Source organism: Diadema antillarum, unplaced genomic scaffold (assembly GCF_040938485.1).
Source record: "Diadema antillarum isolate AM-2024a unplaced genomic scaffold, OU_Dant_1.0 seq00000100_RagTag, whole genome shotgun sequence".
NCBI classification, from domain to species: domain Eukaryota; kingdom Metazoa; phylum Echinodermata; class Echinoidea; order Diadematoida; family Diadematidae; genus Diadema; species Diadema antillarum.
The window spans coordinates 741,540-756,296 of record NW_027271188.1 but is presented as its reverse complement, the minus strand read 5'-3'; the positions used below and the strand labels follow the sequence as shown (position 1 = coordinate 756,296).

General features: G+C 37.0%; 1 protein-coding gene across 1 annotated transcript; it reads left to right on the top strand.

The window, feature by feature from the left end:
- Nucleotides 1-219: 219 nt before the first annotated feature.
- On the top strand, nt 220-14,503 carry LOC139726819 (signal recognition particle 14 kDa protein-like). Its single transcript, XM_071637813.1, has 5 exons — nt 220-581; nt 5,512-5,584; nt 8,982-9,103; nt 9,792-9,824; nt 14,321-14,503. Exons 1-5 carry the CDS (start codon nt 558-560, stop codon nt 14,414-14,416), a joined length of 348 nt encoding a protein of 115 aa, XP_071493914.1. The 5' UTR covers nt 220-557; the 3' UTR covers nt 14,417-14,503.
- Nucleotides 14,504-14,757: the final 254 nt, after the last annotated feature.

Genomic DNA, 14,757 nt, shown 5'->3' with positions numbered 1-14,757 from the left:
TCCGTTGAATTTCCGAGTTTTAGACCTACATAGCCTTTGCTACTACAGGTGTACATATATAATTTTGCATTCGTGAAGAAAGGGTGGGGGGGGGGGGGGGGGGGGGGGCCTCAAACATTACCAACGGACAAAATTGTACGTATTGTACGTCGACGTCGGGAATGGCATTTATTGTGTGTCGCGTCAGTGAACTCGTGGCCCTTGTAGCCTGCGGTACGCTGCTCAGCTGCTAAGTCTTCGTGATAAATCTCGGGCGACACTGCCACCCTGAAGCCTCAAATTGGGATATTTTTGGCGACTTACAATAAGCTACATAGCTTCTTGTGCTTGATTAGTTTTTGACAAGTATTAATTGCCCACTTTATAAATCAGATAAAGAACAAGACAAGAACATACTACGTAGTCCCATGCAATTGATTTTGCGTTTGTGACGTTGAGACTACTGAAGCGCGAACCACGCACTGCATGCACGCACTGCACTGCTGCATAAATTTACTGCTGGTTCGTTGCATTGTGTCATCAGTGACGGTTAAGTCATTCATTTATCAGGTGTCAACATGGTGCTTCTCGACAATGATGCTGTAAGTAACTCTCTCCTTGTTGACAATTTACACACGAGGTTGCCACAATGCCAACGACATGATTATGAACACCAGTGGCAGTGCAGTGGCAGTGCTCACCAGTCTGAATGAATGAGCTATAGAACCTAGTTCTAGTTATAACGTTAGGTGCCTAATTATAAAATAAGTATTCAGAAGGATACCGGGATAGGTCCCACTGAAATGTCATTCAGTTGTCCACATTGATTGTACAACTAAAAGGAGCAACTGTGAGTGTAGTAATGCCAAACTTTACCCCGGTGTAATGTTATTCCATTGTTTTACTTTTATGTTTCTGTCAAGACTTTGCTGAACAGATGTGTTGACTGTTAAGTAATCAATTCAAGGAAAGTTTCAAATGTACCATCTCAATCTGCGTCCTGGCATCCGCGATCTGCCACACCATCCATTGAAATTAATTGTTAATTGTTGCCAAGTTGTTCAATTTTATAGACAAAGTCCCTCAGCTCTGTTCTACCGATCTTTCATATACACCCATCTTTCATTTTATATACACAGCATAAAATTTTGATGTATTTTTTTTCCTTTTAGGTCAGTTTCCTTCTTTTGATAATTTAGTTGTGTGGAAGGTACTCATGCATTGGAATTGGATGCAAGAAACTGTTGCTCAATTCAGTTCAGTTCATTCTTTCATCTAAATTTTGGAAAGTTCTAGACTACTGAAGATCTTTTTGCATCCTCAGGGTGGTCCACAACTTGAAATTTGAGCATTTTACAAGCTCTGACTGATGATATTGTGAAATTTGTTATGTCTTACTCTTAGGAGCTAGGACAGGAGTGCACATTTAGAGTGTACACATATACACATGTCGTACATAGCACGAAATATTTCGCAAATTATTTCTAGTTGTGCTGCTTATTATGTTCATTGTTCTGACTCGTGTTTTGCACACAAATTTTCGAAGTGGTTTGATGTTTATCAAGTTTTGCACATGTTTTTTTTCCATGTTTGAATACATTTTATTTTTAGCATGTTGCCAATTCTTGAGGATATTGCACAAGAATTTGAGAATGTTGCAGCGACATGCCCAAATCCTTTGGGGACCACCCTGCATCCTTTTGTATCATGGCAAAATCAAACTAGTGTACACTAAGAAATAGAAGTACCATGATACATCATGTATTTTCCTTTTAATAGGTTACCATGTACGTCACTCATGGTTTCATATGTACATGTAAATGTTTTAAATTTATATTAAAAGCATGGTGAGTAATGAGATTGTGTAACCTGTTTTGTGTGAAAATATAAGTACATGATAGATGAATCTATTCCATGTATATAAGGATATAAGTACTGTATTGAGATACATGTGTAAACAAGTAGTGCATGACCCTGCTATCGAGATATTTAGATTAGGTGAAACATTTAAGCAGTATGGTCTCTACTTAAATGTAGACCCTACATGTTCAGTGAGAAGTTTTTTTTTTGTTTTTGTTTCTTTTTCAAGTCCATCTGACTTGTCTGACTCAGACTAATAAACCAGAGCTCATAGCATCATGTTCAAATACAAAATAAATTTTACATTCCTTCATTAAACGTAGTCAAGGTAAATTAATATTTAGGGTTGCTGTGGTCCACAAAATGAAGAGTATCCGCCCATATGACATTTTAGTCTTTAATTACATACAGTGTAGGATGCAGAACATTTAATTACAGATTTAGTCACCTTTAATCTCTGTTTAAAGAGATTATATCTTGCATTCTATTGTAAATACAGTACTGCAGTCATTATTGTCCATGTGGTTCATATCAATCTGATGGGACTGCTCATGAGGATGATGGTGGAAATTATCATTCCCGAGGTGCTTTTCATACCGACCCTTCTATCACCCCGAGGCGTTAGCCGAGGGGTGATGGAAGGGTCGGTATGAAAAGCACCTCGGGAATGATAATTTCCACCATCATCCTCATGAGCAGTCAATATTTGTTTTATATACCTCATCGTTTAAGACTTAACCAAGATCTAGGGCTAGGCAAATACGAAGTAAATTCTAACTGTTACGCCTAAACGTTAGCCCTAAAATCAGGCCACAGCCTGCGCTTGCTTGCATGGTTTTCGTGCATTTCGTACACTGTCCAGTACGCACGGTACATTGTACTCACTCACACGGCCTTCGGCGAGCTCCTGCATAAAATCTTGGCAGAAGATTACAGTATACATCCAGTTTCCCGTCGCTCGTGTTTTAATTCAATATTTCCGACATGCTGAGATTTGTCTCTGCTTCGGGATCCTAAGAAATTCTAATTGCAAAGTGTACGATCTTTGATCCAGCTCACTTCAAATCACGAAGGAGCGCTCGATCACCATGCCACGTTGAAACATGCCTGCTGTGCGCTAGTGCGATGATTTTGCATGTGTTTATACGATGCGCGTATAGTGAACGTCCTTGGGTAAACGGTGGAGGGGTTAAGGACACCGCGCGCGAAGTCTAGTGTACTTGTTATGTGTACAAAAGTCGCGGAGGGTTTACGAATTCTATCACGAGGGTTTTGCCTTTCTATCACGAGGGGTTTGCCTTTCTATCACGAGGGTTTTGCCTTTCTATCACTTACATGAAAACCCTAAGGCAAGATAGCCGGGACTACACCTTGTCACGTGATATACTTTTGACCAATCAGTGATACGAATCTCACTTATGAGGTATATAAAAAAGAATGAATACAATCCAATAAATATTAGATTTGCTATGGCAACTAAAAGGGCTGGTTAGTAACGTTACGAAAAAAGGACATGACAAAAAAATCAATGTCTTGTAACAAAAAGTGTGCAAAATTTCAAGTTACTTCAAACAAAGTGTTGCATTAATTTCAATTATTGCATCATGGCAAATGTCCACACAAATATTTTTAGCAGTTCGACAGATAATTTATTAGCTAGACCCCCAAATGCATGGTTAGTAACGTTACGGTTAGTAACGTTACATTTGTCCGGAGTAATTCCGCAGGTCATTTCACCCTTTTGTAATTGACAAAATGTCACATGACTTCTGGTGTATTTAAATGTATTCATCTTTTACCTTTTAGCAAAAATTTGAGGAAAAAATTTCAAAGCAACCCACTGTAATTTGCATTTAAGTGAATTTCAGCATCCCCAGTCCCACATGTACATTTTAAATGATGGTTTTAGATTTCGCAAAATCAATAAATACGAAAAATAAAATCTACTGAATTTGAAAGACCTTAGTGATTGGTGAACATCCATGGCATTAGTTGATACCTAAATTAAAGAGTAAGATAAAGAGGCACATTTCTTTTATCCATGTCATGTCCACCTAACTGCGGAATTGCCCTGATGGTATTTGTAATTAATGCTCATTGCTGTTAAAGTGTGTGTACAGTTCTGGTCGAGGTGAGGATTTGGCTTTTAACATTTTGTGAGATATTCAGAAACCACTCTATGAGATGTCAAAGAGCATGCAATTCTAAAGGGTATCAAAAGTTTATTTGATGAAAATCGGTTTTGAAATGGCTGAGATATCCAAAAACAAGGTGAAACAAAGAGATCCTAATAAAGTTGTGGCATGTCGCCTTTTATTATTATCACTTTTTTTGGATATCTCAGCCATTTCAAAACCAATTTTCATCAAATAAACATTGAATCCTTCTTAAAATCAAATCACATGCTCTTTCATATTTCATAAGAGGTTTCTCATTATCTCACTTAGAAATGTTCAAAACATGAATCCCTCACCTCAACCAGTACTGTACAGTCCCTTTAAGATTTCAACTGGCAATACATGTAGATCGTGCTCATAAATAAGCTACATTGAAGTGTTAATCTGAAAGCTGCTATTGCTGAATGTCACAACATGAAACTCTAAATTGAGCATTTATTTGATGGAAATACCATTATGCTCTTTACATGTAGAGCTTCCCTAAGTTGATGGACACACTGCTCTTTCATACCTGGACAATGCTCTCCATAACATACACTACAGTATTTATATCTTTGGGAGAAAGTTTCCTATGAAGAAGCCATTAGGAGTAAACGTTGCTCCCAGTAAGTTGTGTACAGCTGTAATTGTAAGATTTTAAGAAAGCTCACATTTCACCCAAAATATGTGAACAGATTATGACTTGCTTTACTCACATGTGGGAACCTGTGGGATTCAAAAAGCATTATGACCAAGTAGGCCTACATATAAATGACTTTGTACATTCTATGTCATTCCTTGCGATTAATTGAAGGGGAACAAAATGTGAAAAAAATTTTTAAGTACATTGAAACAATATTTTGTATTTAAGATAGGGATATATTATACATGTAATCTGTGAACTTGTAAAATTCAATTTGATAGAGATTTCACTTGAGAAATGTTTGTGTGGGAGTATGCAATTGTACAATGTATTTTGATATTGTTGTCACATGACCACCGGATTCACTGGTGACACACAGCTTGACATTACCTCCGCCAAGGAATGAGGAGGTTAAGTGATCATCACAAAATAACTAACAAAAGTTGTTGACTGATTTGAATGAAACTTGCAGTAAAAGTTGATAATGACTTAATGAACAGATGATTCAAGTTTGGTAGTGATTCAGGAATTTTTATAGATTTTTAAATGATTTGGTTATCTTTTTGTAGATAGTGTCAATGAACTGGGAGTATACAATGTACTTTAAGCATATTTGAGGTTGGCATACATGCTCTAAAGTATGTGCTCTGCTCTTTCCCCTAAATCAGTAAATGTGCTTTCAGTTAGCTGATGACTCAAGGGGAATAGTAGATAGGCTGAATTAACAGTTACTTGTGCCCCCCCCCCCCCCAACTGATATTTGGTTATTGTTGATTGCAAGTATTAATCAGTGTTGTTATGAACGATGATATAATTTACTCCTTCATTTCTAATAGTATTTCAACGTTTCTTATTTTATGTTATTTCAATCAGTTCCTGGCTGAGCTGACGCGTCTCTTTCAGAAGACACGGACTTCAGGAACAGTCTACATTACAATGAAGCAATGTAAGTGTATTTCTACTGTACAAATTTAATTGAAATTAAATAAATGAAATTAAAAAAATTTCACTGAAGTCATTATAGCCATTTTTAAGATGTTATATATTCCTTTGGTAAGTTTTTTTTTTTAAAGCAAAAACAGGTATTAAAAAAGCCTTCTCAGCCTAGAGGTCCCCTTTAAAGGGATGGTACAGTATTGGTGGAGATGAGAATTGGGCTTTGAACTTTTTGCGAGATACCAAGAAAACACATAGGAAATAGTACAGAGCATACCATTTTACGAGGAATTCAAAGTTTATTTGATGAAAATTTGGTTTGGAATGACTGAAACATCAAAAAACAAAGTAAAACAAAGCGATTGTAATAAAAGGTGGGTCCAACACTCTCTTAGAATCGCTCTGTTTTGGATATCTCAGCCATTTCAAAACCAATTTTCATCAAATAAACATTGAATTCCTCATGGAACTACATGCTCTTCCCTATTTCATAAGAAGTTTCTCATTATCTCACCAAAAAATGTTAGAAACCTGAAATTAGGTCTCAACCAAAACTATACGATCCCTTTAAGGCCAAGAAGACACTCTTGCACTTTAGAGAGGCCAGGTTACATTTTTATTTTGTCAAAAACATTTTTTAATTTACGTTTCTCCCAACTTGTGTACTCCTTATACATGTATGAGGCATCATCTTTGATAGTGAAGGCATAGCAGTGTAAACTTTGTGTTTCATCATCATATCTGTCTTAGCATTAACACATATAAAAAAAAAAGAAACTGGCCCAACAACCATCAATTATTTTCTCTAAAGGTGGTTTCCAAGGAGCAGAAGAACCATGACAAAGCAAATCTACACAGAGTAATCGTCTGATTTCTGACACTGAATAAAGATAGTCCTGGTTCTAAGTGAAATATTTAATTTCTAATACCTATACTGTACCTTTATCCTTGGTGTAATTTCCATTTAGCTCTGCTGTTTTCTTGAGCTTTGGGAAAAACTTTTTACCCCAATTACTCTGCTTCATGTCAATAGACCTTACTGTCTCTTAACTTTAGAAGATCTGCTGCTAATACCCCTTTATACTGTGATCAAAATGTTGAGTCTCTGCAAACAGTTTTGAAAACACTTGAAAAAAAAAAAAAGATCTCTTGTCTGTTTATCGAAACTGCTTGTTCAGATTTTGCCTGAACAGGTCCTGACTGGCTCCATTCTCATTGTTACCAAGATTCCCTCTAATAAATGGCACACAATTTCAATACTACATGTACGTCCGCATGGTAACATGAACGTTGTTCACTTTAGCTTCATGGTTTATTCATTGTCGGTCACATATTTGAGCGATGAATTGCAGCTTGATTAACTTATGGGTCACTATTGGAGGCTCTGAAACTGTGCCCCTGCATTTGAATTCAGAGCCTGATTGGATTGAACACCTTTGCTAAGACTGTATATCGATATTCTATCTGCTTTATACAGACTTTATATACTGAGCTAAAACCCTGCACAAGGCTGCTCAATGAGGCTTCAGAAACTTACATTATTTAGCACTCGCCTCATAAATAGGGTAGACTGTACAAGCTGTTATTTATGCGAGGGTTTAATTTTTGGTGGATTTGGTTGGATGACGAATTTGACAACACATGAAAATGTCGCCATGCCCTGGTGTAATTGTGCACTTGATGACAGCTTCTGTGTCTATTCGGGAGAACAACAGCTCGCAAAAGTGTTGATGACCTCCGCATTCACAAAAATATCTGTACGCGAAAATTACAGCTTATACAGTATGGTAACGTTAATGAGACTGTGGCTATCTACCTGGCCTGGTGCATTTCCCAGTCTGGTTTTTCCATGTCACTGTTTTGGTAGCTGGATGTGTTTTGTTGCACATATTAGGTAAACCCTGAAAGGATTGTCAAACTCTGGTCACCAATTGTGAAATCTACTTCCAAACAGATTTTATTCTTGTTCACAGTTCTACTAACTCTGAAATAGGGACTTTTTCCCGAGCAAATGGGCGAACAGCAATGTGGTGTCAAAAGAAGTACATAAGGCTTATCTGGATTAAAGCCAAAACGTAGTTCTGGTACGCCTGCAAAAGTTGTCAAATTTCGCTCCCATACAGTATGTGAACGTATGCCTAGGAAATGTGCGGAATAACACTGTAATAACAAGATATTCAATGGGTAACGACGAAAATGCGAAATATTAACCAAAAAGGTTCAGTCTCAGAACTTACCCAAACGGGGTCAGGCTAAACTCGGACTCGGGATAACTCGGCCTCACTTTGACGGCGGGCTGAATTGGTTGTCCCTCTGGATTGTATACATTGTAGTCCTGAGGTGACTTGATAGGTGCTCTGGATATGTTCACAGTTCATAATAAAAACCATAAGGCCAGACACACGTAACTGAGTTATGATGTTTTTACATTATTGTTTTATATTTTTTGCAGAATTGTTAATACCACAATACAACTGTAGTTATCATTCATTTGGCTTTTGTATGTGTACTTATTTCTAAAAGTCAAGGGCATCATAATTTAACTATTATGTGAGCACAACTGGTTTTTATTTTTCTCTGTTGTAATATTGGTGTAACCTGGAAATTATTAAAGAGTGTCAGTATAGCCAATGAACAATGTCAGTTCAAACTGTCACAGTCAATTAAAAATGTTGTATTTGTAAATTCCAAATAGGACCTACTGTGACCTATACACCCACTCCTAATGATATACAAATACATGTCATGCATAGATTGTAATCTTGCATAATCATTATAATGGTATGTGTTCAAATATGATGTGCTTGTTTGTATTACAAGTGTGTGATAGAGTACATGTATGTATACTAGCACTGTATGGACTCGACATCTTTTTATTCAATGTTTTCACCATCTGGGACTTGCATAATATCAGCAACTCCTCTTTTTTATTGATTAGTGCAGTGAATGAGAGTAAATTGTAAATTACTACACTGTGACCAGATTCTCTATTTACAGCACCGGTAATTCGTAACAATACATGGCATCCACATGCTATTCACAGGATCTCGACCTTCACGCGAATCGTTTTTGTTTGTATGTTTGTTTCTTTTTTGCTCGGGTGATGCCTTAAAGTGCAGTGTTGCGATTTCTGTTGCTGATTGACTGACAAGTTCTAGACAAACTGCACAGATCTGTTAAAACAGCATGTACTGTACAGTGTATACCTGAAAGAAGAGATGAAAATATTTTGATAAGTGTACTACGAATAGTGTCATGACAGATGTCACAATGATAAGAATCAAATCATCTCCATGAACCACAAACTCCTCTAAAATTTCCAGTCTGTCTTATCAGATGATAATGCTGACATTTCAGTCTCAACTTGGACGTAAGAGTGCACTTGCATTTTTTATTTTCATCTGTAGATTATGGCCAGACCAAACCCAAGCCTCGTTCGGCCAAGGGTGACAGGACATCAGTGTCCGATCAGTCAGAGCACAAGTGTTTGTTCAGAGCAACGAATGGCAAGAAGAAGATTTCCACTGTGGTAAGAGAAGATTATTGAAAGGAGTGGTCCTCATCTGCTGACCTTAATTTCATCTCCCATAAACCAGCTGTCAGTTTCTGCCCACTCATGTCAGTCACACAACTTTCAGTTCAACAATACAAAAGAAAAGCAATCAAACCTTTGAAAAGAAAATGTTTGGCAGCGCACAGATGAATTACATTTGATTGAGGATGGTGCCTTGAAGTTGCAATGCATAAAATATATTGCACTTTTACATTCTGAGCAAAGAAGTTGACAATGGAATACAAACTGTGCACAAAATTTAGCATCAGAGTTATGGCCACAATATTGTAACATACAAGAGTTTAGAACAAATATCTACATTATGTTTGTATTTTGAATTTTTCATTTCATGTGTGTGAAGCAATGCACTCATATTGTTTAGTCTTTAAGTTTGATGCTGCTTGCTTCAATAACACGTTCAAAAGAAATGCGCAGATCTTCCAATGCCATTGTCAAAAATGATCCTTTTACACAAGTACTTAATGCCATCATTAAGAACAAATATCTTTTTAGTGGTTGCACAACTTCTGTGACTGATACTGGCAAAAATTGTCCAGAAAGCTACAAACTAATTGTGTAACACTGAAAAAATAATTTGTGTCAAATATTTGTAATAAATGATGCGGTCATGAATAAAACATTTTCTCTCTTTTTTGCTTTTCAGATAAGCTCGAAAGATGTCACAAAATTTCAAATGGTAAGTGAAGAGGGAATGAATGTAGGTATTTTGGGTGGTATTCTGAAAATCTTCCTAAGTTTCTTCCTAAGTTTCTTCCTAAGTCAGAAACTTAGGAAGTGCCTAGGAAAGACAGAATTGGTATTCTGAAATTTCTTCCTAGGCACTTCTTAATGCAAATTAGGCCATCCTTATCCTCGCCCACGTCCTTTCTTAAGCCAATATGAAATGCCGTATCATAAGAAATGCCGTGTCATGACGTAGGGTTAAATACACGTGTGCGCGGCATGTTCCCTTTCTCATGCCCAATTCGCGCATCAGAGTACATGTTGCGTGCAGTGAATGACATGCGCCTATCACGATGTTTTGCAACTTGCTATATATTAACAACGTACATGTACTTAGGACAGGGGTGGAGCTTTCCTAAATATCTTCTGAAAATTCTTCTTTCCTAAGTGCATTCTAGAATAATAATAATAACTATTTCTTATTGAGCGCTTTTACAGGACCTGATCAAAGCGCTGTACATACATCAACAAACAGCATTCACAAAGCATAGGAACATACTTAGTAGTTACAATTGAAATAGTTCAGTCTTGAGTTTCCTTCTAAACATTTCCTCTGAATCACATAGACGGAGTTGTTTTGGTAGAGTGTTCCAGACAACAGATCCAGCATATGAAAATGTACGTTCGAAAGCTTTGGTTTTTGCTTGTGGGATTTGTAAGACTGTCTTATCATTTTGTGACCGGAGTTGATATCTGGTGGCTGTAGGGGTGGTTAGTAGGTTGGATAGGTATTGAGGAGCGGTATTCATCATGCATTTATAGACAAGAAGGGCTAGTTTGAAATCGATACGCTCTTTGATGGGGAGCCAGTGTAACTGCTTCAGTAAAGGAGCACTCGGGGATCTTCTCTTTACACCAAGCACCAGGCGAGCCGCTCGATTTTGGACTTTTTGGGGTCTTTTCACATCACTGACATTCATATTTGTCAGCAGAGAATTTCCATAATCAAGCCTGCTCAGAACTAGAGAGCGCACTGCATGGTTACATGCATCTTCTGTAAGATACTTTCGAACATGAGATATGTTTCTCAGATGGAGGTTTGCTGTACCAACTTCTTCCTAAGTCAGAAATTTGCATACTCCCGCCCCCTTCCTAAATTTCTTCCTAAGTTTAGGGAAAAAACGTAGGAACAGACTTAGGAAGAAACTTGAGAAGATTTTCAGAATACCACTTAGGAAAATATCCTGACTTAGGAAGAAATTTCTTCCTAGGAAGGATTTCAGAATACCACCCTTGATTTCTTGGTGAGACATCAATTGATATACAAAGCTCAGTAGAATTGAACAAGTACAAGTATTTCAAAAGAAAACAACAATTTGGTTTGAATGGGTTATGATAGGGTAACAAATCTGCTTTGATACCTAGGATTGAACAGAATAATTCAAGGCACAAAAATGTAAGTCAACAAAATTGAAATACTCGCAAAGTATCAAAACTTTAAGATATGGTTTATCACAAGCAAATCATGTCGACTGCCTACTGTGGGTTATATCATTTTAGGAAATTCAAACTAATGTTTGAACTTTCAGTCACCTCATTGCTAATCAATTTTACTGAAGATGCCATGTTTCAAGAAACTTATCTTCACCTGCCTGTTATGCCATGACTAAGAGAATAGTTTATTAACTAATATAGATTACTTGTCATATTATTACATTTTAACATGCATACATGAGTGTTTTGTTGTGAAGTGACATGATGCTGTGAGTATGTGTACTTGAGGGAAATGATGAAGATATCTTTAAAAAAAAAAGTATTCACTGATCAAAGCAAACTGGGTATAAATTTCATTACAAATTGTACACTTTCTAAATCTCATGACTCTCAATATATACCATGTGAAGATTGCATTAGGAATACTGATTGATGAAGGTTGGTAAAATGTCCTCGATGGCTAGTGAAATAGCTCCCTCTAAAGGTGTACTTTTTCCATTGATGTAGGCAGGAATTTATGGGCTACTGGTATTGCATGTACTTGAGTTACTGTGTCAGTGGACTGAGTGTGGGGAACACCATTTGATTAACCCTCTGTTTGATTGAACAGTCTCATGAAAACACAAACAAGCACTTATTGAGGTTTGGGGTTTTTTTTACCTTTGTAGTACATCTTTAACAAGTTCTGAGTGGATGTGTGTGTGTGTGTGTGTGTGTGTGTGTTGATGCTTCAATAAGTCCCCTACACTCTTTGGCATGTGTCCATCATGATATTTAGATACAAGCTTGGAGAAAGTGTGATGGACTTCAAATGGGACAGAAAGGGGAAAGAAAACAAACACGGATGGCAAGCAATTGTTATCTTTGCTGGCAAAAGACAATTCTCTCAGGCTTTTCCTGAAGGTTGTAATTAAAGTCTCTCACTACTGGCCCAATTTGAAGGTAGTAGTCTCAGGAGGTCAAAGAGAGGTCATGTTAACATGACCAATAGATAATATGTAGTACATGTATAGGAGCCTTATTGCACCCTTTACCTTACCAAGAAGACCTAGGCCAAAGCAAAATTTGAGGGAAAGTTGAGTTTGATGAATGCAACACACTCTGTTTAAGAAGTGTTTGAGAAGTGTTACAGTAAAAAACAAAAATATTTTGAATCAGTTGAATATATGTTTAAGGCAAGAATACTGTATACGCCGAATATTTCACGAGGTTTTTTTTTCGCGAATTTCGCTAGTCGGGTGCTATTCGCGAAATTGAAGACACAAGAAAATATTGACTCTGATTCCCGAAGTGAATGTGACGTATGCGTGTACTCTTCTCCGTTCAGTACAGGACTCCACAATCGTGAATTTAACCACTCGCGAAATCGTCAGGAATTCTCGATACTTCCCGATTTCCAAAAATTTAGACTCGCGAAATACATGGCATATACAGTATTTCAGATATTATACAAAAAGAAGAAGAAAAATACACGCTATTCAGTTCAAATGATGCATCGTGTACCAGTAAAGAAATGAAGTAAAATGTCCTTGGAAGTAAACTGAAAGGATATTTTTTCCTTTTAAAATTTTGTTAGTAAAAACAGTGTGACATCACTCAAATTTTGTATGATGATTGAGCAAATTATTGCTGTTGATTAGGGATATCAGTCAAGTCATGCATGTCAGTCAAATGCGTCAGTCCCATGATTTGAAATTGTTTTGATATTATGGCATATTCTCTTGTAACATCCTTGAGCAAGATATCTTTATTCTGTCCACCATGGGTAATGCAGATTGTTACAACTTATTTTGCATGGTGTATTGGCTGGCAGCTGTGAATGAAATCCTTTGTGACTGCTATGATGGCCATAATCCATTAGAAGACTGATTTAACTGAGCCTTTTTTGAGCTACTTCTTTTTTTTTTTTACTGAGCAGTTTTTGCTATTTTTGTTCTTTTAACTGAGACCTTTTTAGCTGCTTTTTTTTCACTTTTCAAACCCTTCTTGAGCTACTTTTTCTTTTAACTCACTGCTGATGTAAAGCTTTTTACAGTTTTTAGACAGCCCTGAAGGACAGGTTGAATAAAGTGAGAGAGTCCATTTTGTGTAGTGCACTCGGTCCTTAACCCCAGGCCTGTCATCCTGCGATGCACTTGAAAATTGGTGAATGGAAGACAAAATCTTAATGAAAGTGGGTCTCCAACTAACCCTTGGTGAGAAGTAGGTCATTTGTCACTTTGATCCTCAGCTCTAATGAGCTGCGGTATTGCATGTATAGCACTGTGAAGATGTTGCCAGTGCTTCGCTGAGCAGTTGAAGTGAGCGTTAAAGAAAGCTTGTATTCAAAGAGAGACAAGTGTGTGAAGAAAGATTGTAAGAGATTTATAAAACACATGAGAGACAAAGTTTGAGGAGGCCCTCTACGTGTACATGAGTGTATGCATGACATGTTCAAAGTTTGATGTTTGAAGAGTTATGTTGTGAGTGTGTAGACTACTGTATCGGGGCTTCACAGGGTCTGTGTCATTAACTTTTTTGTCAAATTTCCTTCACCCTCTGAATGCTTACAGTGAACAAAAATTAAAAACAACAATAAAAGCAACAATAACAACAACAATAACAACAACAAACAAATAAACTAAAAACAGACAAATACCAAATCACAACTGATACAGTTACATTCCCAAAAAATGAATTTGAATCACACGGTTAAAGTGATATTTCAGTGATGATGGAGGTTATATTGATGATTATGATGTCAGTAATTGTCATGATTATAAATTGTGGATATGATAAATCTGTGATACTTGTACTAAAAACAGCGCTATTGATGAACATGCTCAGTAGATTATTAACAGTTATCCGCAATAATGACATTGAAATACTTTCATCATTATTGATATTGTATTAATTGTCAGCATCATCATCATTATCATTTTGTAGCAAATGGATTTATGCTCAAGGGTAAATTCCTTGCCATATATCATTCCAAAATGTGCCCATCCTTTATTTTGTTTTTTGTCTCCCTTACAGGCCTATGCCAATGTCATGAAGGGTAACATGGATGGCCTGAAGAAGAGAGACAAGAGATCTGCAAAGAGCAAAAGCAAAACAAACAAAGCAACATAGTTTTCTTTGGACCGCAGCAGCCCCAGAGACTCAAGCTGTACCTCTTTCCAAGTGCAAATTACTTGTGTTGTGCGTGGTCATGACTCACATCTTTATAGGGGTGCGTGGAGAAAAGGAAAAGAGACATGGATGTACCTTATTGTATCAACGGTATATATGCCAGTCCTGTTGGAAAGAAATTGTCCTTTTACTGACATGAGAATGGAGGAGTGGGACTAATGTGGCTTGTCAAATTAATTTGCAACAGTGGATTGAATTTGCCAACCTGTATCTGTTGACCAGTGTCTTGCTACAGAGGTGCCAACTGCCAACTGTTTCTTCTTTTTTCTTTTCTTTTCTTT